The sequence below is a fragment of the Monodelphis domestica genome, chromosome 4 (genome assembly GCF_027887165.1).
Source record: "Monodelphis domestica isolate mMonDom1 chromosome 4, mMonDom1.pri, whole genome shotgun sequence".
In the NCBI taxonomy this organism is placed as follows: domain Eukaryota; kingdom Metazoa; phylum Chordata; class Mammalia; order Didelphimorphia; family Didelphidae; genus Monodelphis; species Monodelphis domestica.
In genome coordinates, this window is record NC_077230.1 from 304,829,895 (window position 1) to 304,857,826 (window position 27,932).

At 36.8% G+C, this 27,932-nt stretch overlaps 1 protein-coding gene across 10 annotated transcripts in view; it reads left to right on the plus strand.

Annotated features, from left to right (window-relative positions):
- Positions 1 to 27,932, plus strand: part of FRY (FRY microtubule binding protein) — a 502,970-nt gene that overhangs the window by 398,043 nt on the left and 76,995 nt on the right. For all 10 annotated transcript variants that reach the window (XM_056825142.1, XM_056825138.1, XM_056825143.1 and 7 more), the window contains 7 exons: positions 873 to 963; positions 8,643 to 8,725; positions 15,270 to 15,420; positions 16,974 to 17,077; positions 18,071 to 18,256; positions 24,407 to 24,605; positions 27,626 to 27,747. In XM_056825142.1, the coding sequence (XP_056681120.1) occupies positions 873 to 963; positions 8,643 to 8,725; positions 15,270 to 15,420; positions 16,974 to 17,077; positions 18,071 to 18,256; positions 24,407 to 24,605; positions 27,626 to 27,747 (936 nt within the window). The remainder of the gene's footprint in view (positions 1 to 872; positions 964 to 8,642; positions 8,726 to 15,269; positions 15,421 to 16,973; positions 17,078 to 18,070; positions 18,257 to 24,406; positions 24,606 to 27,625; positions 27,748 to 27,932) is intronic.

The following is a 27,932-nucleotide window of genomic DNA, read 5'->3' on the forward strand; positions in this document are numbered from 1 at the left end:
AGAGGAGTAGACCAGTATGACCAAATGCTTGGCTTTAAGCATGCATGGGTAATGGTTAAATAATGTTAGTCTTTGAATGTTATGCTGAAGGGACTGGACTTTTGACCTTTACATAGAAGAGATCCATTGGAGGTTTTTTAGCAGGGTAGTAACTTATGAGCAATGAAATAGGAAAATTTCAAAAGGGGAAAGACAAGGAGGCTTGTTGGGAAACTCACCAAATATTATAAGCACAATAGAAATAAAGGGACAAAAAAATGTGTAAAAGATGAATTAACAAGATTTAATGACTAATCAAAAAAAAGAGCAAAGAAAAGAGGTGGCTTTTTGAAGCTTCAGATGTTGGGGAAGAAAATTCTGGTGCTAATATTAAGGATGGATGGAGAATAAGGGGGATGATACATTTCCATATTAAACACATTATATTGAAGGTGTTTTGCTTTATCAAAAATTTTAGTCTGTAGTCAATTCTCCCAATTGGCCATTCAAATGCACAGTCTGCCTACTATAGCATATGAAGACAGAAAGGAAGCCAGAAGAATAATAGATCATGTCAGCAGCAGGTTGACTCATCATCTGGGTGGCTGGGAAGCCAGGGTTTCAGGAATGCCATAGCCTTAGTTTATAAGAAGGCTAAGGAAGTTTGGTTTTGACCATAACAGATGTCTGAACCATCTCCCTTTTGGTTTTATGGTCTTTGAAGGTTGCTCCCAACTTCTGAGATTTTGCCAAGAACATTAGAAATCTTTGAAAAGCCTAGATGGAGAATGCTGTCCTCAAATGACTTAAGATCCAAGCCAAGATCCTTAGACTGCATCCTTGTTTTGTTTGTAAGTTTATTCTAAGTATCTTTCTTCCAATCCTCCATACAGGAACCACTTCTAGCAGCAACACTGTAGTCGCTGGCCAGGACAGTTTCCCAGATGTGGAGGAAGGCAGGACAGTGAAAGAAACCGATGAGAGGTTTGTACACATTTGACTTGATCTTCAGCATGTAGCATGCTTACTCCTTTGTCACCTGGGATTTTTTCCCCTTGAAATTGCCTCACCTCCACTTCTTTTTTGGATCTACTTTTTCCTGTGCTGTCTAATTAGCACTCTCATCATATCAAAGACAGGAGATATATTGCTAGTTTAGTTCCTTTTCATTTAATATATTTTTTCACTATTATCCAATAGTAAAATTTTCCCTTAAATCCTTACTTTATGAGCTAATAACAATTCTAGGGCAGAAGGACTAGCTAGGGTTAGTTAGGCAATCGAGGTTAAGTGACTAGCCCAAGTACACACAACTACAATGTATCTGGGGCCAGATTTGAATCTAGGCCCTCCCAACTCCAGACCTGGCTCTCTATACACTATGCAACCCAGCTGCCCCTACCCAAAGGTTCTTTTCTTTTAAACCCTTACTTTCTGTCTTAGAATCGAGGCTAAATTATCAGTCCCAAAGCAGAAGAGTAGTAAGAGCTAGGCAATTGAGAGTAAGTGACTTACCCAACTTCACAGCTAGTCAGTGTCTGAGGTTGGACTCAAACCCAAGACCTCCTGTCTCCAGGCCTGACTCTATCCACTAAGCCACCTTACCTGTTCCATATCCAAAGATTCTTAACCCTTGCCAGAAAGTCCAAATAGTTCCAGGTTAAATATGCACTCTGATGAGAAAAAATTTTAAAAAGCATTCTGAAGGGTGACTCTCTTTCCCTTTGCCTACTCCATTGGACAAAATTGGCTTAGTTCCAGAAGCAGTGATTCTGTAAGTTCTGATTTATGTCTGCCCTAGCACCAGAGCTCAAAGTTTTTTCTACCATCTTTAAATCACAGGAAAAATAACAAAAGATCCAAGTAAGGGACTGTTTCTGGAACATATCTACTTACCCATAAATGTAAATAGGTACTGTTGAATAGATAATCTGTTGAATAGATACTCTTAGTTGTTGTATTTCCTGAGTGAAAATTGTGTGTAAATAGAGGAAAGTCTGAAAACTTCATATAAAACATCTGATTATTGAATTATTTTCCATACCTAAATTGGGACAAGTTAGCTATTGGGGGTAAAACCTATGAAATTGGGTTAATCTTTACCATGGATTGATTTAGTGGCTGGTTGGCACATAGTAAGTGTGTAAAAACTGCTAGTTTGATGACAATTCAGTTGACAAAAGAGAGTTTCCCAAGATTATGTTTATTATTAGAAATAATACTAGTCTGTTTGATCAAAGTTGATTAAATGAATAGAGCACTAGAACTGGAGTCAGGAAGACTGGAGTTAAAGAACTATCACCATAGGAAAGTCACTGAAACTTCTGTTTGCCTCAGTTTCCTCAACTATAAAATTGGAGTCATAATAGTACTTACTTCCCAGAAATAGTACAAGGATCAAATGAGATAATATTTGTAAATTGCTTAGTATAATCTCTGGCATATAGTAGGTACTTGATAAATGCTTGTTCCTTTTCTCCACTCCACCCCAACTAGGTGGCAAAGTGGATGGAGCATTGGGCTTAGAGTTAAGAAGACCTAACTTAAAATCCAGCCTTAGATACTTACTAGCTATGTGACCCCTGAGCAAGTCATTTCACCCTGTTTGCCTCAGTTTCTTCATTTTTACAATGAGCTAGAGCAGGAAATGGCAAACCACTTTAGTATCTTTGCCAAGAAAACTCCTAGTATAGTCATGAAGAGTTGGAAATGACTGAACACCACTAAAACAACAATAGACCCTTCTCCCCCCTCTCACCACCAAAAGAATTCTCTTAAGTCCTGATTGTAGTCCCTAAAGAATGCAGCAACTTGCACAGAGCCTCATATGTCATAGGCACAAAATAGATGCTTGCTGGATGAATTCATACTTGAGTAAGGTCAAGACTCCAAGCGAAAGATTATCTGACAAGTAAAGGGTCATTTTCATTTGGAGTTCTGAGTCATCTTTAGCCAAGTAAGAAATTTACCAGATTTCTTAACATTAAACCAAAAAATTGCTTACTTGTGCAGATGTTCATCCACACAGGTGTTTCCTTTCAACACAAAGCCCAGGAGGTTCAGGCCATCTGCATCAATGAACCATGAATTATAGACTCTTCTTGCATATTGGTCTATAACAAAGCTGGGGTAATTCATAAAGGTTTTCAATATTCCTTAGAACAGTTATATTTCATGTTCATTCATCAGTTTATTTTGAAGACCAAATTAGTAACACCCTTGTAGTTCTCCATTAGAGTAAATACATGTCACTCAATTTTAAAGAACACCCTTCAGCAATATAATTGATGTGATTTAAATAAAATTTGTTTTAAAAGGTTCCATTGAACATATAAATAGAATATGTCTAAAACAAGTATTCTCCTTATTTCTTTTGACATAATCTGAATTCATACCACTAAGGATGAACTTAGATTTGGGGTACAATAGCTCACTTTTTCCAAGATCTGTTATTTCTTCTGTGTGGGTACTTTCTCCAGGGACACAAATGACCAACTCCTCTATAATTCAGTAGATGATCTTGAAGAGTGACTGTGAACATAGCTCACCTGGTAATGAGCCTCTGAATTCAGGCTTGTTGTCAGATAGCAGACAAATAGTATGCAGTGTTCATCCATGGAACCAGACTCAAAACCTTTCCAGTAACTATATCATGACTTCTGCTGGCATTGCCTTCACAATACCAGAGTCATATCCACATCCCATTGAGGCATCCTGGGATTTCAGTGGAAGAACTTAGATCTCATATGGGTCAAAATGATGAAAATGTTTTATACTGAGAGAGATAGAGTATTTATTAAGTGCTTACAATGTGCCAGGCATTGTGCTAAGTCCTAGGGATATAAATGCAGATAAAAAAGGATAGCCTCTACCCTCAATGAGCTCACATTTCAATGGAAGAGAGAAATCAAAAAAATTCCAGAGGAAAAGCAGAATACTCACATTAGACAAGACTGTTGACAAGAACTGAAATCTCCAAGAGTAAGAAAAAGAGCTACGAGTGAAGTGAGTGTCAATGGCCTGGACGTTTCATAAAATGGTGATTTCAGCCAGATATTCACCAATCTAAAAAGAGAGACCCAGGGCCAAGGTATCTCCAAGTTGAGAAGGCTACTGCTGAGATGGAGAAGTCCAGACTGAGAAGAGCCAATAGTGAAGTGAAAATGTTTTCCTCTGAAATGGAATAAGTTAATGTGAAGTAATCATCATTACTTATTTAAAATCTGATTTTTCTTTCATGATTCAATTGAAAATAGGAAAAGTAGGAAATATCTTTGAAAGTACTGATATAACATCACCAAAGATGTTATATCAGTCTCTTTAGGTCTCTTTAGGGCCAGAGTTTCTGAGAATTCATGCTCATTGAATAATAATGATGATAATAATAGCTAGTATCATATACTCCTTTAAGAGACAAGTCATTTATTGCCAGGATCAAGAGACTCTTTACAGATAGCCTTTCTAGTTAGCAATCATTGTTTCCATTAAAAAAATTATTTATTAATTTACATATATACATATATATATGTAAGTACATGTATATGTTTACGGCAGCTAGGTGGCATAGCAGATAGAGTGCCTGGCCTAGAGCCAGGAAGACCTGATTTCAAATCCAGCCTCAAACACATACTATGTGACCCTGGGAAAGTCACTTAACCATATTTGTCCGAGTTCCTTATCTGTAAAATGAACTGGAGAAGAAAATAACAAATATCTGCCAGTATCTGCCAGTCCAGTATCTGCCACAAAAGTCCCAAATGGTGTCATAAAGAGTTGGATGCAATTGAAATGACAGAACAACAACATTTTGTTTATATTTTAAATATATTTATGTTTATGTCTGTGTATATAGTTCAAGGATCTATAATCTCATTAGTGTAATTATAATCCCTCAACAGCTTATTAGATGGTCTTTCAGACTTGCTATGATGGAAAAACTTAGCACACTGCAGCCAACCTAGTGCTAAGCCTCTCCAAACATAGCTACCCGGATCCCAAGATAAAAGGTTTGCAGACCATTCACCACGTCCATATATGTCCAGCTTTGTAAGACCTGACAGAACTTGAGCTCCACTGGTATAACTTTCCAGAATGCAAGATTACCTCCATTTCACAATGAGGCATCAGAAGAAAACTTTGTAGAAATATGTGTGTGAAGTATTATAAAATTAAATTTCTTCATCATAATAAGATGATATAGAATAGGGTTTTTTTTCCCAAAAATAAGGCTACTCCATATTGCCTAACAGAAGAGTTGGTGCTCTTTGCATCCTTCCCTGGTTTTGGTTTTTTAATAGTCTGATCCTTCTAATTATTGCTTAAATGAATTTTGTAACTGAGTTACATGCCCTAGGCATGTATCTACTCCTTCCAGTGGCCTTTCTTTACTTTCATTTGTACTATTTGCACCTAGGAAATTTCCATGTACTTTCCTCCCAGATACCAGAGTCATCTTTTCCCATTAGAGGGAATGGAGCCATGAAAAGATCAAATGACATTTTCAGGATTATTTAGGGAAAGAACTCTGAATCAGGCCCCGGAGTCCCAGATTTGTAGACCCAACTTGTCAATATCCATTCTGATACAGAATCTATAAAATCAATAGGACACTTGCCTGAGTGTGAAGTGTCTCTTTTGAATAGTAATCTTGTGTTGTCTCATCTTTCACTCCTGGATTTCTTTACTTTCTGCTCCTGAGGGTACTTGGAATCTCAATGGAGACTGAATGGCTAGAACATCATTGAAATTTAGTTGTTTTTTTAATCCACTAATATTGATTCTAGGATAGAAGGTAAGAGTTAAAAAAAGAATTAAGGAAAATATTTTATACCTACAGATTTCTTTAAATGTAACTATTTAATAATATATTTCCTAATGCTCTATGTTTTTACATACATGTATAAATATGGCTATTTATATATATATATATGTATATATATATATAATTGGCATTTCATCTACTTCTTTCTTAAAATTTCTCCTCAGCCCAGACTGAAACTGAATTCATTAGCCCAAAAGAAGAGTAAAAATAGTATTGCCATTTGGAATCTAGGTTTCTGTTTTCCTTTACCAAGTATGTATAACTAACATACACTAAATCAGACCTTCCCAACCCTCTAGAAGAGTTTTCTGTCCATTTAATTTAATTTAACTCAACCCTCATTTATTAAGTACCCGTTCTATGCCAGGCACTGTTTATTAGTCTTTATTTTTCCTTCTCTGGAGCAGACTATATAGAATCCTGTTAAGTAAACAAAATCTGACGCCTTCTCCAGCCTGCTCCTAAGCCTCTAAAAAAGGGAAAGGAAGAAGGACGTCATTCATTCTATAGCACATTTCTTCTACAGCTCTCCAAATAGGATTTGACAGAGTTATGGGAAGGGGGGTTGAGGAAGCAGCTTATGTCACAGTTCTTTGCTGATATTTACAAAGTCAGCAGAAGCTGCAAGCCCATGGAAATTACCAGATGTGGAGTGCTTTCATTGAACTGTTTTTGTGCTTTACCAAATGATGTCTGGGCTCAGCACATGTTGTTTATAGTTTTGCTATTTATCAGCATAAATATAATTAAAGAATTTCTTCACAAGGTAATAGAAGTTTGCCACTACTCTAATTTCATAAGTAATTGGTCTAATTTGAAGTATTGCATGGCCTGATTTAGAATACTATATTATGAAACTAAGCAGACATCTCGGATGTTTTGTTTTCCAGGTCTGGAAAGTAATAACTAAAAAAAAAAAAGATGACAGGAAAGAATGTATAAAGTGTACAAAGTTGCTGGGAAAATCTTGCTTGATGTCAGAGGAGAAGTTGCTACTTTTATCTGAGAAAGAATGAAAAAAATCCAGTTGCTGTAGTCATTTCTGTAGCTTAGTTAGTCTAGGGCACAGATCATACTGTTTTGACATTAGCCTGACATCAGATCTCTCAAAGATGTCTTAGATGGAAGGAAGGGGACAGGAAATTGCTCTTTCTCCATGCACACCAAGGAACAAAGCCGAGTGACTGCTCCATCCCAGTGTTCTCCACTCCTCTTAAGGAGAGGGAAACAGAAGGTTGCCCCATGGTGTGGTGAAGGAAGCCAGGAGTGCTTAGCCAATCACATTAAAATAAGGTTTTTTTCAAAAGCCACCTTTGTTCAGATTAGCCAGGTGTGCTCTGTGGACAGTCCCAGATTTGCCCAGTAATTATGCCAGAGGCATACAGAGAAGAAAACAAAGCCTCTCTGTCTGTTTCCCTTTATATAAGATACAAATCATAGTGCCCATGCCCATCCTCTACCTTGTAGGTTTGTTGTAATCATAAACCTAATATTAGCTGTGAAATCCCTTTGAGCTCTGAGGAGGGAAGGTACTTTATGAATCCAAAGTGCTGTTCTTATTTGTTAACCCCAGGAAAGAGACTGTGGAAGAAAGCTTCCCCTTGTAATTAGACCTGCATACTGCAACTATTTCCTGAAAGCCCCAGGCCAAGTGAAGCAAAGTCAAGAGGATGTGGTCCAAGACTTGATATACCAAGATTTTTTCTTCTCTTAAACCTGCACTCTAGATTTCATTGTGGGCAGCATATTTGCCAGGGTTCCATAGTAAACTAGAAAGACCATGGGCGTTGAGAAACAAGCATAAAGAAAATTGTGAGCATGTGGCTGTGAAAGGGGCATCCATCCACTGACCAATTGATTAGCAACTTAGATGGCATAGTGGAGAGAGTTGACCTTCCAGTCAGGAAGACCTGAGTTCAGATTCTGCTTCAGATACTTACTCGCTGGGTAACCCTGGGCAAGTCACTTTCTTTGCCTTAGTTTTCTCATTAATAAAATAAAGATAATAATAGCAACAAACTCCCAAGTTGTTGTGAGGGTCAAATATCTAACATATGGTAAAACCTTAAATAAAGCACTATAAAAAATGCTAGCTATTATTTTTATAATTTATGAGACATTTTCTATGTGCTATGCATGGGGCTCAATGATGGAGATACTAAGGCAAAAATGAAGGTATCTCTTCCACATTGGGGGAGTTAGGGGTGTAGTACCTCTATGATCTGGAAAATTCTTATAAAAATTTTTGGCCCTCCCTTTGTACCAGAGAAGTCTGAATTTTTTCTTTTTCTTTCATGGAGTGTTTACAGTACTCTACATATCTTTTATGCATTTCCTACACTCTTTTCTGTGTCTTCTGCAAAACTTCCCACAAATTCCTATTTAATTTCTTATTCTGAACTGCAATATAGCAAAACTATAGTGGAGAAAGTCATGATATGGAAGGGATATCTGTAGTCCCTGCCCTCAAGGTGCCTATGTTCTATTGAGGTAGATAATATATATATATATATATATATATATATATATATATATATGAGGGGGGAGTTAACTGGATCTATTAATGTAACAAACAAATAATAAATGAAAATTTAAAAATAAATAAGCATGTACAAAATATATTTTTAAAAATAAATACACTGAAAATTAGTGGAGATGCCTATAACATCATCCTTAAGGAAAAAAATATGAATTTTTTTGCATGGATCTCCATGATATTACTCCAAATTCAATCAGGGATATGTTATATGAAAGAAGCGCCCCCCCCAAGAGTGATTAAATAATCTTTAAATATTATTAATTATGCAGCATTTTAAAATGAAGGTTATTTTTGCATTTGAAGGTTCGGTAATGTCATCAGAGCCCACACTCGGCTAGAATCAAGATACAGCAATAGTTCCGGAGGCTCTTATGATGAAGACAAGAGTAAGTACTAATTGATGAAAATGTTAAAAAGAAAATGTAAAATGCTGGAGAATGAAAAGGGTCTCATGAATGGATTTAGATTCCATTTTAATTCCTTTGGCTTCATATTCCATCTCTGACACTTATTAGCTATGGGACCCTGGGTAATACCTCTATAAGTCTTTACTTCCTTATCCATAAAAGAGGAATAATAATAATAATAACCAGGAATATCTAAATATCTACACTGTAAGGTTATTGTGACAGTGGATCAAATAGATTATGCATGTAAAGCATTTTGAGAACTTTAAAACATTTTATATAAATATCAGTTATTAATATTTGTATTATTATGACACCATAAACATCTTGCCATCAGCTTAGGGTTCACAGCCTGAGGGCTATGGGGAAATAAGACATCCAATTAAAATTCAGAGTCCTGCCCATGTCCTTGCTTTGTGCATAATGAATGTAAAGTGCTTTATCACTTAATGTGCTGGTTAATATGAGTTCTTAATCAGGATGCCCTGTTCATGACCTTCTTCCTCACTACTAGCAAAATGTATTATTGACATGATGCGGGTGAGTTTGGAAAGGACTGGTGAAAATTTGACAAGTTGCAGGGGGAGAAGAAACTTTGCAGTTTGTTAAATGATTTTAAAAATATCCATTCGCGAGACTGTCCTGGCCTGTGGAAACCCAACTCACCTAAATCTCTCTGCATTTAATGCTGGTTCTGGCCATGTCAGGCATCAATTGACAGCTAAAATCTTTTGAGGTCAGAGACAAATTTGCAATATTATTTTTCTTGAATTTTGGGCAGATGGGCAAACAAAAGAGTCAAGGCATTTTATTTTATCAAGCCCCAGGCTTCTGCTTTAGGTGCCAGGATACAAAGTAGCACTTGTCCTCTCATGATAGAAATGCTGGCTCAAAATAACAGACCTAATGGCATATCTAAGTGCCAAAGAGATTAGTAAAGAGGATCTGGGGATCAGTTATTCCTGCTTTAACACAAATCATGAACACAGAGTTGTCCTCCTATAAATTAAATTCTATTAATAAAACAAAACATAGTTTTACTGGGGGAATTAGGAAAGCTGTTAGGAAATTAAAAGTAGGGAAACTTGATAGCCAAGTATTTGTGTTGTCATTGTTCTCTGAGTTAATGTGCATTAATTCTCTAATATCTAGGATAGTAAGAGAAATTATTAAAATCCATAGAAACTAAAATACTTAAATTTTGACTTATCCTTGTTTTAAATTGCCCTCCTTGCAAAAGAGGGAGGAGGAGAGGGAAAGAACATGAATCATGTAATCATGGAGAAATATTCTAAATGAAATAATTAAAAATTTTTAAAATAAAATAAAAATAAATTGCCTTTCTTACATTCCTTTTTGTAAGACATACACTCAAAGTATAGTAAAAATGAACTGATATGTGACCCTAGGCACGTCACTTAACTATCTCCATTTTCTTATCATCATGGGACTCATAATAGCACCTGCCTTCCAGGGTTGTTGTGAGACTCAAATGAGATAATATTATAAAGGGTTTTGCATGGGTCCCGACACCTAGTAGGTGCTATTTATTATTTTTATTATTATTATTTGTACTTGCCCCCTTCTTGATAGCCCAGGTCACCACTGGCACAAGTAGTAAATAACCAAAAATGAAGAAAACAAGTTAGGGACACAGACAATCCAAAGACTGGGCAATTGGTCTCTGAAAAATAGAGAGTTTTGGTGAAAGAAGTCTTGCTTGGTTGGTAGACTACTTGAATTGAGGTGGGAAAATTGAGTTATAAAAAGATAAATCCTCATGTACCAAACTACCTTCCCGGCATCATGGTGGGCTTAACACAACAGAATATAGATGAAGATGTTCCATTTTCTGAGCAATTTTATGACAGGAATACCTTAGTACTTTGTACTAAAGGACTAATGAGTATATGATTTGATTTAAATTCTTGGGTCACCAACAATGTGTATCAATATACTGTGGGCCCCCAGAACATAGACTAGAGAAGAGAGAGGTAATAAAATACTCAAAACTTGAAGTGCCTAGTAAGAGCCCTCATATAAAAACCTCACACACTTAACAGTTACTAGACAAATGACTCAGTGTAATTAGAATAAAAAGCAGGCTAATAATTATGCCATTATACTAACCTAGCTCTACTGGCTCCAAGGAAAAAGATGCACAAAGGTACTTGTCAGAGTAGAAATCACTGTAATTCAAACAAGACATAAATTGTCATTTCATTCTCTGTATGTTCTTATTTTTTTTCTTATAAATGTGAAATCCTTTATATTCTTTACATAGACCATTAGGTTTGGATTTTTTTCATTTGTAAAAAGTCTTTAGAAAATGGAAGTGGGCCATTTAAATTTGTTTCTGGTATACGATAAAACAAGTTTATTTCATGTAGTCACTGTAGGTCACAAGAATCATTGTGTAGCAAACATTCATTAAATCAGAATGTTAGGACTGAGAACTGTGTTTTAAATTATTACAAGCTCTCCAACCTAGTATCTATCAGAGAACACCCTAAGCTCCCAGCTAGGGACATTCTAATCATTGGTCTAGTATTAAGAACTCACATTTCAATGGCACTTTGAGGTTTACAAAGCCCTTGCCTTGAAATAATCCTATAAGGTGGGTAGTACAAGTAATGTCATCCCCATTTTATAGATGAAGAAATTTCCATTTAGATTTTAAGGGAATTGCGAGAGGTCATGTAGCTTGTACCAGGTTTGCCTGACTTTGAGTTCTACTCTCTTCTCACTACACCATCCCACCTTATATGAGAAAGGTCTCAAAATCCTATAAGGCTCACTGGTTTGGTGCCTCTCCACCATTTTGTTCTAGCTACCCTTTAAGGATGAGTTAGTTATGAAGCATAATTTAGCCTACTCAGCTCTACTCTCAATTTGCTAAAGTCTCAATGACCCGTTATTGTTTCATTTTATTCCAAGAGGAGTCCACAGGGTTAGGGAAGACTTCATAGCATTCTTCAATACAGTCCATTTTGCCCTGTGGTGGGTTCTTACCTGGGGTTTATAAAATATTTTTTTAATCACTCCTTCTGTCTTAGAATTGATACTAAGTATTGGTTCCAAGGTAGAAGATCTATAAGGGCTGGTGCTTGTTAACTGTATGGTCTTGGGCAAGTAAGCCTCAGTTTCCTCATCTATAAAATGTACATGATAAGGGGGTCCTTCTTATGAGGATGAAATGAAGTAATATCCATGTAAAGTATAGAACACTACACCTTAGGACATTGTTCAATCACTATACATTGCCTTTGAGCTAGGGAATAAAGTATTTTGTTGGGCTGAGCTCAACAACTCTCCTATTAATCTTTTTGCTGAGTGAATTTTGAATTGAAATACAGCTGCTAATTTGTTGCTTTTATTTCCCAAATCAATTTAGAGTTGAATGCTATTAACCTCATCCCTCATTGCACTAGTTAATTACATATAGTAAGCACCTCCTTTCATAATGTCTGCCTGATTCAGTAAATTTGAGTTTGGCATTTTTTTATTCCAACATCCCCTAGAATAACTAATCTAAGTGACAAAAACATAACCATTAGTAGAGTTTCCTAACACAAACAGCTGTGTTGTCTAAGCTCTAATTTCGAAAGATCCTTTTACTGCCTATTTTATGATTAAGGAGGTACACTATTAAAAATGAAGAAAAAAATAGTTCAGCTACAGTCTTTAAAATGTGGACAGCTTGCTTCTGGGACTCCCCAAGGCACATTTCCAGCCTAGAAAGGGAAGGATAAATTATGCAACCTTATTCATATTGTCCAGATAGGAGAATTCAGTTGTGTCTTCAAGGTAACTAATGACCTCCTAATTGCCAAACTCAGTGGCCTTTTCTTGTTATTCATCTTCCTTAACCTCTCTGCAATGTTTGGCACTATTGACTATCCCCAACTCCTTAGAATTAATGTTTTTAAATAAATGAAATAAAATATGTAGCAATGCAAAGAAAATAAATTATTTTGAAATATAGTTATCAAAATATTTTTTTTAAGTTCACAAACCTCAGGTTAGGAATCCTTGTTCTAGATACTCCCTCCTCTCTTGGCTTCCAAGACATTTCTCTCTTGGATCTCCTTTCTGTCTGACTATATTTTTATAAATCATTTTAACTGCTGATCCCTGAGTTTGAGTGTTATGCAAAGCTATGTCTTGAGCCTTTTTTTCTCTTCTTCTACATATTTTCTTTTTTTTAAACCCTTACCCTTCTGTCTTGGAGTCAATACTGTGTATTGGCTCCAAGGCAGAAGAGTGGTAAGGGCTAGGCAATGGGGGTTAAGTGACTTGCCCAGGGTCACACAGCTGGGAAGTGTCTGAGGCCAGATTTGAACCTAGGACCTCCCATCTCTAGGCCTGGCTCTCAATCCACTTAGCTACCCAGCTGCCCCCTACATATTTTCTTTTTAAGAGATCTCATCCACTCCCTTGACTGCAGAGCAAATGGTTGAGAGAGAGACAGACAGAGAGAGACAGAGACAGAGACAGACAGGAAGGCAGGCAGGCAGACATATAGACAGATGGATGGATGGATGGATGGATGGATGGATGGATGGATGGATGGATGGAGAGAGAGAGAGAGAGAGAAAGAGAGAGAGAGAGAGAGAGAGAGATAGGTGGATAGATGGATAGATGGATGGATGGATGGATGGATGGATGGATGGATGGATGGATGGAGAGATGGATGGAGAGAGAGAGAGAGAGAGAGAGAGAGAGAGAGAGAGAGAGAGAGATAGGTGGATAGATGGATAGATGGATGGATGGATGGATGGATGGATGGATGGATAAACACATCTAGCCTTAATCTCTTCCCTGAATTCCATTCTCATATCTTTATATCTCTCTCGAACATCTCTACCAGGATGGCCCCCTAGCACCTCAAACTGAACTTATTTAAAGCCACAGTATGCCCCATCATCCTTTATTAAAATTGTCCCTCTGTAAGCTTCCCTATTTTTGTTGAGGCAAGGACTCTATCATCTTCTTAGTCACCTTGGCTCAAGACCACAGTCACTTCTGAATCCTTCTTCTCTCTAACCTTCCATTATATCAATCAGTTGCCACAGACCTGTTGATCCTACCTCCATAACATTCCTTCTTTCCAAAAAAGATGTCTTTCCAAATATGCCACTTTTTTTAAACCCTTACCTTCTGTCTTAGTATTAATTCTAAAACAGGAGAACAACAAGGGCTAACCAATCATTGTTAAGTGACTTACCAGGGTCAACTACCTAGGAATTATCCAAGGCCAGATTGGAACCCAAGTCCTTCTGACTTGAAGTCCAGTGTTCTATCCACTCTACCAACTAACTGTCCCCAAATAGGCCACCTTTGAACTATTGTAATAGCTTCCTAGTCTCCATGTATTTGTATAATCTATTCTTCAGTGTCTGGAATAGACTTCATCCTCATCTCTGCCTGTTAAAATACTTCTCTTTTAAAAGCCTGGCTCAGGTACCATCTCCTCCATAAAGCCTTTCCTATAACCACCTGCTTCACTGCATTAAAAACTATTTCTTCCTTCTTCAGATATTTCTATGTGTTGTGGAAAATACTGATTAGTCGATTGTATCTCGCCTTTACCCTAATCATCCTACCTTAACTCATTTTTGTGTATTATATATATGCAATATAATAAGGGAGAGGCATATTCCCTCTCCCTTATTTTATCTTGTAAGGTCCTTGAGAGTAAGCTGTGTACTATTTTTTATCTTTATATCCCTGGGACCTAGCATTGGACCTTACATAGAAAATCACAAGAATCATAATTCAGAAGCTGGAAGAAACAAACTTATCATCTAACTCATTTTTCAGAGGAGGATATTGAAAAATAGGGGTTAAGTGACTAAAAAAAATTGATAAATTTTGGTTGGATTGACCATGTGAACAGTTGGAACTCCTTGTAACTATTGTGAAATGTACAGATTTTCTTTTAAATAGCAAGTAATAAAGGGGAGGAAAGGCAGCTAGGTGGCAAAGTGGACAGAGTACCAGGCCTGGGATCAGGAAGACCTGAGTTGAAATCCAGATCAGACACTTACTAGCTGTGTGACACTGGACAAATCACTTAATCCTATTTGCTTCATTTTTCCCATCTGTCAAATGAGTTGGAGAAGGAAATGGCAAATCTTTCCAGTATCTTTGCTAAGAATACCCCAAATGGGGTCAAGAAGAGTTGGACACAAGTGAAACAACTGAAGAACAGCAGCATTTTATAAATAAGAGTATGGTAAAAAGGAGAAAGGACAGAATTTGGAGTCAGGAAAATCTGACTTCAAATCACAACTGGGACATAAACTAGTTATATGACCATGGAATAGTTACTTACTCTCTGAGCTTCAGGAAACTCTATAGGCCTTTTAGGGATATATGGGTTATTAATCTGTGTTAGTGGAGAAAGAGTTCCCACACTGAAGAAATCACAGGTCCTCAATATATTTCTTGACTATTAAGTAGTAAAAAGGAGAATCTTCCCTGATGAAAATGAAGTACAATTCTCTCTCTCCCATTGCAGATGATCCAATTTCTCCATACACTGGATGGTTATTGAATATCACAGAGACCAAACAGCCACAGCCGTTGCCAATGCCCTGCACTGGAGGATGCTGGGCACCCTTGGTTGACTACCTCCCAGAAACCATCACTCCCCGGGGACCACTCCATAGGTGAGTTCACTTTTTAGTGATGTATAGTGAAATCCTAGTGTGATTGGTCTTTTCTTGCAGAGGACCTTGATGAGCTTACATTGGGCCCCAAAAAGTTGATCTTTAAAATCAGTCACATCATAATAGACTCTTAATTCTCCATGTCTTTGCTGGATTTATAACAGCCAAAATATATTCTTATCCTGATTATAAACGTAAAACATGCCTAGCGCATCCTGGTTTTTCTCTAAAATTTGTTTTAGCCATAAATCATAATTACTTGGGAATTCCAAAATTAAAGCAAAAGAAAGAAAAGAAACTTGCATTTCTACTGCCAGGTAGCATAGTATAGTGTGGATTTGAAGTGTGGAAGTCTTGACTTCACATGCAACCTCAGGCGCATATTAGCTGTATGACCCTGGACCAGTCACTTAGCTTCAGTGCCTCAGTTTCCTCATTTGCAATATGGGGATAATAATAGCACCTGCCTCTCAAAGTTGTTGTAATGATAAAAATGAGGTAATATTTGGAAACTTTCAAGTTTTATATAAATGTTTGTTATTATTATTACTATTATTATTAATTATGATCATAATCTACCTTATCACACCACATTCCCACCACCCAATAAATTCTCTGTATATAAAAATTTTAGTAAATGCTTATCTTTCCAGACTTATTTCACATTTTCTCCCATACATCCTTTGTTCCTATCAAGTTGGCATAATTGTTTTTACTCATTCACAGTATCCCAGCTCCCACCTCCGTACCTTACATGCCCTAATTCCTCATTTCTGTGTCTTGTAAAACCTAATTTTCTTCTAGACTCAGTTTACATGCCTCCTCCTACACATGCCCTTTCTGATCTATACCTTCCCCACCCCCAGTTATTGGACCTTACTTCTCCATAAATATATATACATAAATATATACAAATATATATTTATTTGTATTTTATTTATCCAAATGTAGGCTCCTGAAAGGTATGGTCTGCTGGGTTTTGTCTTTGCATCCTCAGAACCAGCACAGAGCTTGGCACATGACAAGTGGATGCTTAATTAATGTTCCTGGAATTGAATGAATCAATGTGGAAGCTATGTCTTGGAGTGGGGACCCCATGCTCTATGTCCCTACTTGGAGCATTTTCTCTGGCTGTTCTCCATTTCTGGAGTGTTCTCTTTGGTCATCCCTACTTCCTGGTCTCCCTGAATTCCTTCAGGTCCCATCTAAAATCCCACTTTCTATGAAAAGATGTTCCTCGCCTTTCATGATTCTTTTTTCCCTATATTGATTCTTTTCCTTTTATCCAGTATAAATCTTGCCCATTTGTGGTTGTTTATATGTTGTCTCATTCATTAGACTGTGAGTTCCTAGGGGAAAATCTGTCCTTTGTCTTTCTTTGTATTTCCAACACTTAGCACAAGCCTGGAACACAGTAGGGGTTTAATAAATGTTTATCAGTCAATCAATTCACTAACTCAGAGAGCACTGGGAGGGTTTGATTTCATTAAGATTTAGTAATCCATTACTAAATTTACCCCCTCTGTCTCTGATTTTGCAATTTTTTTGATCAGGTGCAATATTGCTGTTATTTTCATGACTGAAATGGTTGTGGATCACAGTGTGAGAGAAGATTGGGCCCTTCATTTACCCTTACTACTTCATGCCGTCTTCTTAGGTAAGACTAGATCCAAGAAGAATCATAATATTTCTGTGTAACATAAAACCACCAAAAAAAGGAATTTGGTTAGTATTCTTTTTCAAATTTCATTGTTCCCATTCTTTATTATGAGCCTATCACATTCCATTGATCATTGGGTTTTCCTATTCATATCAGGACCCACAATTAAATAATAATTCCAAATACCTCAGAAGGTTGTGGTAATATCAGGAGGCAAGTAGGTGGCTCAGTGAATAGAGCACTAGACATTGTTCAAGTCCAGCCTTAACCACTTACTAGCTGTCTGCCCCTTAGCAAGTCACTTAACTTCTTTGGTGCCTCAGTTTCCTCATCTGTAAAATGAGTATAATAATAACCTCTACCTCCCAGAGTTATTGTGAAGACAAAAGGAAATAACATTTGTAAAATGCTTTGTAAGCCTTAAAGCTCTATATAAATACCAGCTATTATAATGCTGTTTGTTATAGAATGAATCAATATAAAGTAAGTCTATTAAAATAATCATGTCTGACTGCAGGAATCAATAGTAGGTGATCAGTTGAAGTCATAAGGCAGGATCATTGCATAGAATGGAGAAAGTGTAGGCAGCAAGAGTGGAGGGGGGGTGTCTGTAGCTATGGGATGGAGGAGGAGGAAGAGACAAAGAAGGTTGAAGAATTAGCAATAAAATCTGGAAAGTGCAGTGTCATGGAGTCTGGGGAAGAAAGGAAGGATGAACAATAACAAATGCTATTGAAGGGCCAAAGAGAAGAGCCTAGCTACCCTTACTCCAAGATCCAACGGTGGGGAATACAAGGCATATCATTTTTCTTGAATCTTACTCTTTACATTGTTAACTCACGTCACAATAGAGAATACTACAAACCTCCCACCCTTTGTGTTCCTTTAGGTGTGGATGCCATGACTAACACTGGAATTTTTATTATTTCTGTCATCTCTAAACTGGCTAAAAATGTGTTTATTCAAAGAGTTTTCCCCTTTTCCCTCCAGGTTTGGACCATTACCGGCCTGAAGTCTTTGAACACAGTAAAAAGCTGCTTCTCCACCTGCTCATTGCTCTTTCTTGTAATAGTAATTTTCATTCTATCGCATCAGTACTTCTGCAGACCAGAGAGATGAGTGAAGCCAAGACACTCACAGTCCAGCCAGCTTATCTTCCTGAATACCTCTATACAGGTAACAAAAACAGTAATTGCTGGCATAGAGTTGTCATCTACAATGCTAAGATTTCTGAAGGTTTCAGGGAAGCCTAAATAATTTCTGTTTAGTCTTCTGTGTGATGAACATTACAATAAATCCATAAAACTTTGCTGGATGCTAATTTCACCAAAACTTCCCTCAATCTGCCTTTGGGCTATTGATTTTTAGAATCTTTATATCTGTACCTATTAAATTTTATTTTGTCAGATTTGACTCATTATCCCAGCATCCCAATGTATTTTATAGCATTTTTCTTTCATCCCTTATTTATTTTCCTCTCCAGCTTTCTGTCATCTCTAAATTTGATGTCTTCTCTCTTTATCCAATGACTTCATTGAGTCATTGATTTTTTTTAATGGTGAATAGGGCAATGTAGACTTAAAGTATCCAAGAAAAAGGTGTGGTCTTCACATTTAGAGGAATACAGTTTTCAGATTTTGCTCTTAATATAAAAACATATGCTTTGTCTTGAATTTGTAAACCAAACACCCTTTTGCAGGCTCTCACTCAAATAGTTGTACCTTCCACTCATATTCCTTTCACCAACACTAAGCATCTATAATTGTTCTCAATGATGGCATCCTTGATATCATTAGTCAGACATGTCTATTTAGCAATATTTCCATTTTGGAATCCTATGATCCTATCAGATTCTTGAATCAATTTCCTTAATAATCTATTCTTGAATTTTACTGAGAATAATGTCAGATTCACCAGTCTTTATGCCTAGAATCCATTTCCCTCCCCCTCTTGAGAATAAGAACAATATATGCCATACCTACCTCCCATTCTCCAGAATTCCCACTCATATTAAACTACATGTTATTTCTCTTTCAAAAATACCTACTGACAAAAACTTTCAGATTTAAATACTTGGCAAATGTATTTTAAAAAACTGACTGCCTACTCTCCCTGAAAAGAAGGCCTTACCTGTGTTTGGCTAACATCCTGTTTTTCTAGCATGCCAGAGTCATTACTTAGTAAGCTTTCTCTTCTCAGAGAGCTACTAGTTTAGTGAAAGAAATATTTCTCACCTTGCTGAATGAGAAATATGCTTCCTGAGGATGGCCTATTATACTTTGGAGAGCTCTGAAAAATGGTGCTGATTTGTTGAAGTTAAATGTTTCCCTTAATTATAGCACTTAGGAACTATAGACAATGGGCAACACTTGAATCTAAAAATCATTTTAGACCATTAAGTTGTTAATTTGAATAAATGCCCACGACAGCTGATAGATGATTTTTATTAAGGGCTGTTGCCTGAAAATAATGATGATTTTTTAAAAAATCCAATTGGTTGGTACAATAAAAAAACCACTCTTTGTATTTAGTACTTTTATAGATTGCATTGTAGTACATTTCCTTCTACTTCTTTTTTGTTATTATTTGTTTATTGGTTACATACAAATTCCCAGGAATCTCTGTTCCTCCCTCCCCTCCCCACACCTGGGAATGATCAACTGTGATAGACTCAGCAACTCTCAGCAATACAATGATCCAGGACAATTCTGAGGGACTTAGGACAAAGAATGCTGTCCACCTCTGGAGAAAGAACTGTTGGATTTGTAAAGAAGATAAAAGCTTACCATTTTTCACTTGCTTATTAGTTGGGTTTTTGTTTGGGGTTTTAGATTTATATGATTATTCACTTACAAAAATGAACAGTATGGAAATATATTTTGTATGATAACACATATATAACCCAAATCAAATCACTTGCCAGCTCTGGGAGGGGGAAGGGAAGTGAGGGAGGGAGTCAAGTTTGATCATATAACTTTGGGAAACTTATGAAGAAATTTATTATATGTAACTGGTAAAAAAAAGAATGTATCACTTCACAAAAAATATGTATACATAAATTATGGCCTTTGTGTTTCTACTTAGCAGTTTTTTCTTTGGAGGTGGACATTCAAAAGTTATTTTTCAGACATTAATTCTATAACTGTATATGATATTTTCTTTGGTTCTACTCATTTTGCTTTTCATAATTTCATGTAGGTCTTTCCAAGTTATTTTTAATTAATCTCATCATTATTTCTTATATCACATCATATTCTATCACAATCATATGCCACAATTTATTCAAATGCTCCCCAATTAATGGATATCCCCTCAATTTCTAATCCTTTGACATATACAGAGAGCTGCTGTAAATATTTTGGAGCATATGGGTTCTTTTCCTTTTTCTCTTATTCCCTTCCACTTCTGCAGGAATTATGGCAACCTAGCAGAAAAGCAGAGAGAATATACTAAGAATCCATTTTTAGATTAAATACAAAAACATTTTTAAAGTTTTGGGAAAATGATGAAACATTATAAACAGTATTGCTACACAAATCAAAGAGAAATAACACGGGGAGGGGGGGAATGAGGTGACAAAAAACTTGGTATGAGAGTGAAAGAAAGCTATTTTTTAGCATTCAAGGATGAAACCAGGAGGACAATAGGTAAAGGAAAAATAGGAAAGATCTGTCAACATCTCTATAGTGAACTGATTTCTCTTTCAATGACAGGAGACCTTGGGAATCTGATGTCACAATCCCAGATGTATCACATAAAATAATAATGACACTAAAGAGAACAGACAGGAAGAACAGCTGGACTAACTACAAAAGAGGTCCAGGCTATAGATGACAAAATTGTTTTGACTCTCAAGATATCTGAAAAGAAAGATGATACTTAATGATGGTGAAAACAAAATAAAGATGGCTTAATATTCAAAAATTTCAATTAAAAAAAATTACTACCCACCTGGTAGTGCAGGTAGGCCAGGGGATAGAGCACCAAACCTAGAATCAGGAAGGCCTAAATTCAAATCTGACCTCAGATATGTACTAGCTGTTTGACCCTGAACGATTAACTTAACCTTGTTTGCCTACATTTCCTTATCTGTAAAAATAAGCTGTAAATAAGCAATTTCTTTATCTGTAAAAATAATAATCTTTGCCAAGAAGAGTCAGACATGACTGCAAAATGACTAAACAACACAGTAATCATCAACCCATATACATACTTTTAATTTTCCATAAAATCTTTAAGAAAATGTTATATTTATGGGCTAAGAACATTTTTGCCAAAAAACAAAAATGAGAAGAAAACAGGCAAACTTTTGCTAAAAGAAACAGCTGTCAGGGGCAGCTGGGTTGCTGAGTGGATTGAGAGCCAAGCCTAGAGACGGGAGGTCCTAGGTTCAAATCTGGCCTCAGACACTTCCCAGCTGTGTGACCCTGGGCAAGTCACTTGACCCCCATTGCCTAGCCCTTACCACTCTTCTGCCTTGGAGCCAATACACAGTATTGACTCCAAGACAGAAGGGTAAGGGTTTAAAAAAAAAGAAAGAAAAGAAAAAAGAAACAGCTGTCTCCAGAACGATATATACCATGTCACCATTATAAGTCAAATGCATGGTGGAGTTGCCTGCAATTACGTTTTTTATTATTGGGGTACAATGGGAAAATAACTGGATTTGAAATCAGTGGAACTGGTTTTGATTCTCAGCTGGGTCATACTGTCATCTGAGTAACCCTAAACAAGTCACTTATTCTCTCAGCCTCAATGTTATTTTAAAATGAAGGAATTGGACTAATAAGTCTCTAACATCCCTCCCAGTTCTCAATCTATGATCCCATGATGCTGTGCTATGTTGATTACAAGGGTAATAGACCCTCATCGACACTTTGTTAAAGACACTATGCAAACATATTTCATGTCTGGTTTGTTTGATTCTGCTCTGTTACATCCTAAGAGATTATAAAAAAAGTATCCTTTATGCTTGGTTAGGTTTGCTTTGCTTTGATTTCTCCTGCACTGATTCAATCCTGAAGGGGCTAAAGAAACCAGTACTCTGAAATAGCATTGCCTGGAGCATTTTAACCTCACTACTCTTTAAAATGGCCAAGGGAGTTCATTTCTACATTGCCCAGGACTTTGGTCTCTTTTCGCAATCAAGTCAATATTTGTTAAGCTTCTATTATGTGTTAGGTCTAAAATCAAAATCACCTTCAAGCAACTTGCAACCTACAGACACATGCACAACCACACACACACATGCATACACACATACATACATGCATACATATACACAAAATACAAAAACAGGATCAGCAACTTGCAACCTACAGACACATGCACAACCACACACACACATGCATACACACATACATACATGCATACATATACACAAAATACAAAAACAGGATCATTTTATAGGTAGACCAAGAAAGGATTCGTGTTAAAGTTAATCCTTGAGTTGAGCTTTGAAGGGAGCGAGGGATAAAAAGAGATCCAGATGAAATGGAATTGCATTTTAGGAATGGGGGACAGATAGTACAGAGATACAGAAATTGAATGTGGGGTGTCTTGGGTAAGGAGTTTCAAAAAGACCAATTTACCTGGACTGAAGATGTATAGAGGAGAATAATATATCATAAGAGTGGAAAGGTAGATTGGAGCCAGGTTTTTAGGAGCTTTACATGCGAAACAAAGGAGTTTTCTTTGATCCTAGAGGTAATAGGCAGTTATTAGAGTTTATTTAGAGTCATCTCCATGAGTTCAAATTTAGCCTCATATACTTTCTGGATGTGTGATCTTGGACAAGCCACTTAATTCTATTTGCCTCAGTTTCCTCATCTATGAAATGAACTGGAAAATAAGAAATGGCAAACCACTCCACTATCTTTGCCAAGAGAACCCCAACTGGGATCATGAACAGTCAGACATGACTGAAATGAATGAACAACAATAAAAGAATTTATTTGAGCAATATGAAAAGGTCAGACCTGTGGTTTAGAAAAACCACTTTGGCAGTTTATAGAGAATGGATTAGAGAAGGGAGAAATTTAAAGCAGGAAGATCAGTCCCAAGGTTGTGGAAGTAATCCAGTCAAGCTGGTGATGAGGGACATATAAGTAAGGAGAAGAAAATGGATGAAAGAGATGTTGTAGAAGCAGAAGACTTGAAAACTTATTGAGTTTGTGGGTAAGGAAGAGTGAGGAGCCAAGAATAACTCTGAGATTGTGAACCTGAAGGTCTGTAAAGCATGGTGGTACCCTCAACAAAAACAGGAAAGTTTGGAAGATTAGTTTGGTGAAAAGAGAATGAGTTGTTTTCAACTTGTTAAATTTGAGTTGCCTATGACACATCCAGTTGGTGATACAAGAATGGAACTCTGGAGAGAAACCAGGGCTGGATATATAAATCAGGCAGTCACTTATAGAATAGTTAAACTAATGGGAGCTAATGAGGTCACTGGGAAAGCATGTAGAGCTGTCCAAGCAGGACTCACATTTGTTTTGAATTTTTAAAATTATTTTTCATTATAAAAAGATTCTGAAATTTCAAGTATCCAAGTGGCATAGTGGAGTGCTAGACTTGGAAGTCAAGAAGCCCCAATTTTGAATCTTGCCTCAAACACTAGCTGTGTGACCCTGCTCAAATCATTTAATTCTTTCTACCTCAGTTATCCTCATCTATAAAATGAAAGTAATGATAGCACCTACCTCACAGGATTGTTAAGATAAAATGAGATGGTATATATAGAGAGAGAATTTATAGAGAATTTCATATTTATTTTTATATAATATTACATACTACATGTAATATATAATAATAAATTTATATAGAGGGAGAATTTGTATAGTACTTTAAGGTTAACAGTGTACTTTATATATATATAATATATATACATATATTTATTTATATTTGATATACCATTTATATAGTACATTGTATAATTATATTATTATATAATATGTATCATATTATATAAATTATGTCCTATATAATTTATATAGTACTTTAAGTTTTACAGTGTATTTTATACATTTTTTTATTTTTAAATTATTATTTTAAAAGAATAAAAAAATGCATAATACAATAAGATACTGAGACTGAGTTCTATAAAGTAAAATATAAAAATTAGTCTACTTCAGGGTTAAAGCTCACAAATGCTTCTTTTCTCTAAGTTCGGATCCTGGTGGTATTCTTTTGTATACAGACAACTAAAGGGAGCAGAACGAGGGAGCAGTTCTCGTGTCTGTCTTTGGGTGCTGGTCACCGGGTCTCATTAAGAAAGCTGACAAGCACACTGGGATAGTGCACTTTAGCCTTATCTTCCTCTCCCACCAGGCGGCTTTGACTTCCTGAGAGAGTACCAGTCTTCCCCAGTGCCAGACTCGGGCTTAAGCTCCAGTTCCACCTCCTCCAGTATCAGTCTGGGAGGCAGCAGCGGGAATCTCCCACAGATCACACAGGAGATAGAAGACATTGACACAGCCACTGAATCTGATGAAAAAGCGAACAAGCTCATTGAATTCCTGACAACCAGGTAATGAGGGGTCTGCTGACTTAGAGCTGTCATTTGGGAAAGTACTGAATTTTAACACACCCCTACACAAAAGCAAATGGAAACGTGGACACCAAGATGCAACACTTTCTAGTGTTTTCCAATATTCTGCTAAAATTATCATGAATGAAACAGGCTTTTTTTTGAACCATGATGTGGTAATTTGTTGACAGAAATCCCTGATACCCTATAAGAATTCTGATCTCAACCAGGATTAAGCCAGGTGGAGACTATGTGTTCTCTGGCTTTATACCAATCTACCCTTGTGCCTAAAAACCTTTGTTAGCCTATAGACTGCCAGCCAAGAGAACCCTCTTTTAGTATTCCCAGTATTCCCAGAGCTTTGTGCAGTGCTTGGCTCATAGTAGGTACTTAATAAATGTTGATTGACTGATTGACAAACTTCCCTCTATTTATTCAGTAAGAAAAGGCCAGAAATGGCAGGCAAAAACAAATGGGGAATACATTAAAGGAAAGTGAAACAAACTCATTATAAATTAAAATAAAAAGCTGTAGGCTGTTCTATTTTTCAGGTCTTATGATGCTTACATTTAATCATTTAGCTGATAATTCTAAAGTGTTACTGGCAGTGTGGGCATTCCCACAATGCCATCTTATCTCTAGTGGGCAACTGCTCATGGTCTACTTGCTTAAATTATTATGTGAGTAAAATCTTATCTCTAGTACTTTGCCTGTTAACCCACTAGAGAAAATTCTTTTCCTATTATTAAATATAGATAGCCTTCTCTTTACCTCACAAATCCCTCGTGATGTATTTCTCAGTCATTGAGTTCAACAACAACTATTTATTGAATTCTGTCTAGGGATCCAGGCACTTTGCTGAGCTTTAGGGACACAGAAAAAAAGGAAAAACAGCCCCTGCCCTCAAGGAACTCACATTTTAATGGGGGAAATGACATATAAATAGCTATAAAATGAATCAATAAAAAGTAATCTCAGAGAGAAGACACTAGCAGATGGGGGCATCATAGAAGGACCCACAGAAGATGAGATTTAATCTGAGTCTTGAAAGAAACCAGGGAAACTGTGAAGAGGAGACAAGAAGATAGAGTATTCCAGGCATGGGAAACAACCAGCACAGAGATAGAAAGAGAGATGGAGGGATCTGTTCAAGGAACAACAAGTAGGCTGGCAGAGCTAGATCTTAAAATATAAGAAGGTAGGAAGGGTCTATGTTGTAAAGAGTTTTAAATGCCAAACAGAGGGCTTTATGTTTGACCTTGGAGGTAACAGGGTACCATTGGAGTTTAGTAAGTATGGGGAACAAAGGTGAACTAGGTGGTGCCTGGATAGTGCCAGGCTTGGAGTCAGGAAGACTCTTTTGACTTCAAACACTTGTTTGCCTTGTTTGCCTTGGTCTACTTCATTCTATAAAGTGATATGGAGAAAGAAATGGCAAACTGCTGTAGGATCTTTGCCATGAAAACCCCAAATGGGGCCATGAAGAGTCAGATACATTAAAATGACCATTATTAACAACAATAGAAGTAAGGGGGGGAATGAATAGGGCTGACCTACATTTCTTTGTTTAGAGAAAGCTTGTGAAAGAAATTACTGTAGTGAGTCTTTTCTTAATATTGGGTAGGGCTGAATCAAATGATTTTGTATATAATTTATTTATACTTAGTCTTGGTTTTTCTGTGTGTCTGTGCTTTCTCACAATAGAATCTAAGCTCCTTGAGGCCATGGCTATTTTGATCTTGTCTTTATTTCCCCTTTTTGAAAGCAGTGCCTAGCATATGATAGGCACTTAATCAATATTTGTTGAAAGATGAAAGGACCATGAGCCTATACAAACATAAACAGGCATCCTTGTTCATATGGCCAGTTCACTTATCCACATTAAAGGACCAGGTATTTTTCTTGGGAAGGAAACCCCACTCATTTTTTCCCCTGGCCAAAGAGGGAGAGTTGGAGGACAACAAAATCACTAGAAAAAATAGTCAAACGATTTCTGCATATAAGTTGTCCTGTGAATAATAGGGTTATAAGAACATAGCCTCCATTGCACTAGAAAACTGTCATTTTCTATTTAGACCAATGAGCAAAGAGCAAGGATTTATTGTTGTACAGTTGTGTTCAAAATGACTTGCCCAGGGTCATACAGCTAGTAAGTGTCTGGGGCCAGATTTGAATTCAGGTTTTCCTGATGCTAGTCCTGGCACTCTCTATACTGAGCCACCTAGCTGCCTCTGAGAATAAATATACCCGAGTCCTAATCCAAACTATTCTTTAGTCTTTGTATACCCATACAAGGTCAATAATGAGGAATCCAATCTTTTCTTGGAGAAAGTATCTTCAACAAGAAAAAAGTGTTCTCTCTAATGACTTTCCCATTAAGATGGAAGAGAAAATGAACTTGACAAGTTCTAAGGTCCCTCAGACTTCACAGAGAATTTTGTTTCAATCCACTGAGCTACCCAGCTGCCCCCAATTTTTTTAAACCCTTACCTTCCTTCTTGGAGTCAATACTGTGTATTGGTTCAAAGGCAGAAGGGTGGTAAGGGTTAGGCAATGAGGGTCAAGTAACTTGCCCAGGGTCACACAGCTGGGAAGTATATGAGACCAGATTTGAACCTAGGACCTCCTGTCTCTAGGCCTGGCTCTCAATCCACTGAGCCACCCAGCTGCTTTGGCTCATGCTTGGAATGTGGCAACAATGATGAACCCCAGGGAATACAGTCCTGGAAGACAGCCCCAACTTCTGTTTCCTGGTGACTGGAGTTTTCAAACTGAAGTCTACCCATAATTTTTACTTAAAATAAGAGAGGAACAAAGCAATCCTTAATTTCCAGGCTCTTCTATATACAAAACTTCAGAAATGCTTCTGAATATATTATTAGAGAGAGACCTTAACTCACAACAGAATGAATTTTTAAATATTTAACAAAACTTATTGGAGAAGAAGAAATCTATCATAATATATTGTTTTTAAAAGGCAAAGTCATAATTAATTTGTCTTGTATCTTTTGTCTTTTAAGGGCATTTGGTCCACTTTGGTGCCATGAAGATATCACACCCAAGAATCAGAATTCTAAGAGCGCTGAGCAACTCACTAATTTCCTACGTCATGTTGTATCTGTGTTTAAGGACTCCAAATCAGGTACCTTGTCTTATTGCTTGGAAGCTTTTTCCACAGTGAAACCCATTGTTCTTTTTTGATCTAACATGTTATTCTACACTTGATACTCTTATAACAAAGCACATGATGGGTGATTTTCACATTTGCCAAACTTCTGACTAGAATTTATTTTTTGGAAAGCTCAGAGTAATAGTTCTTTCCTATAT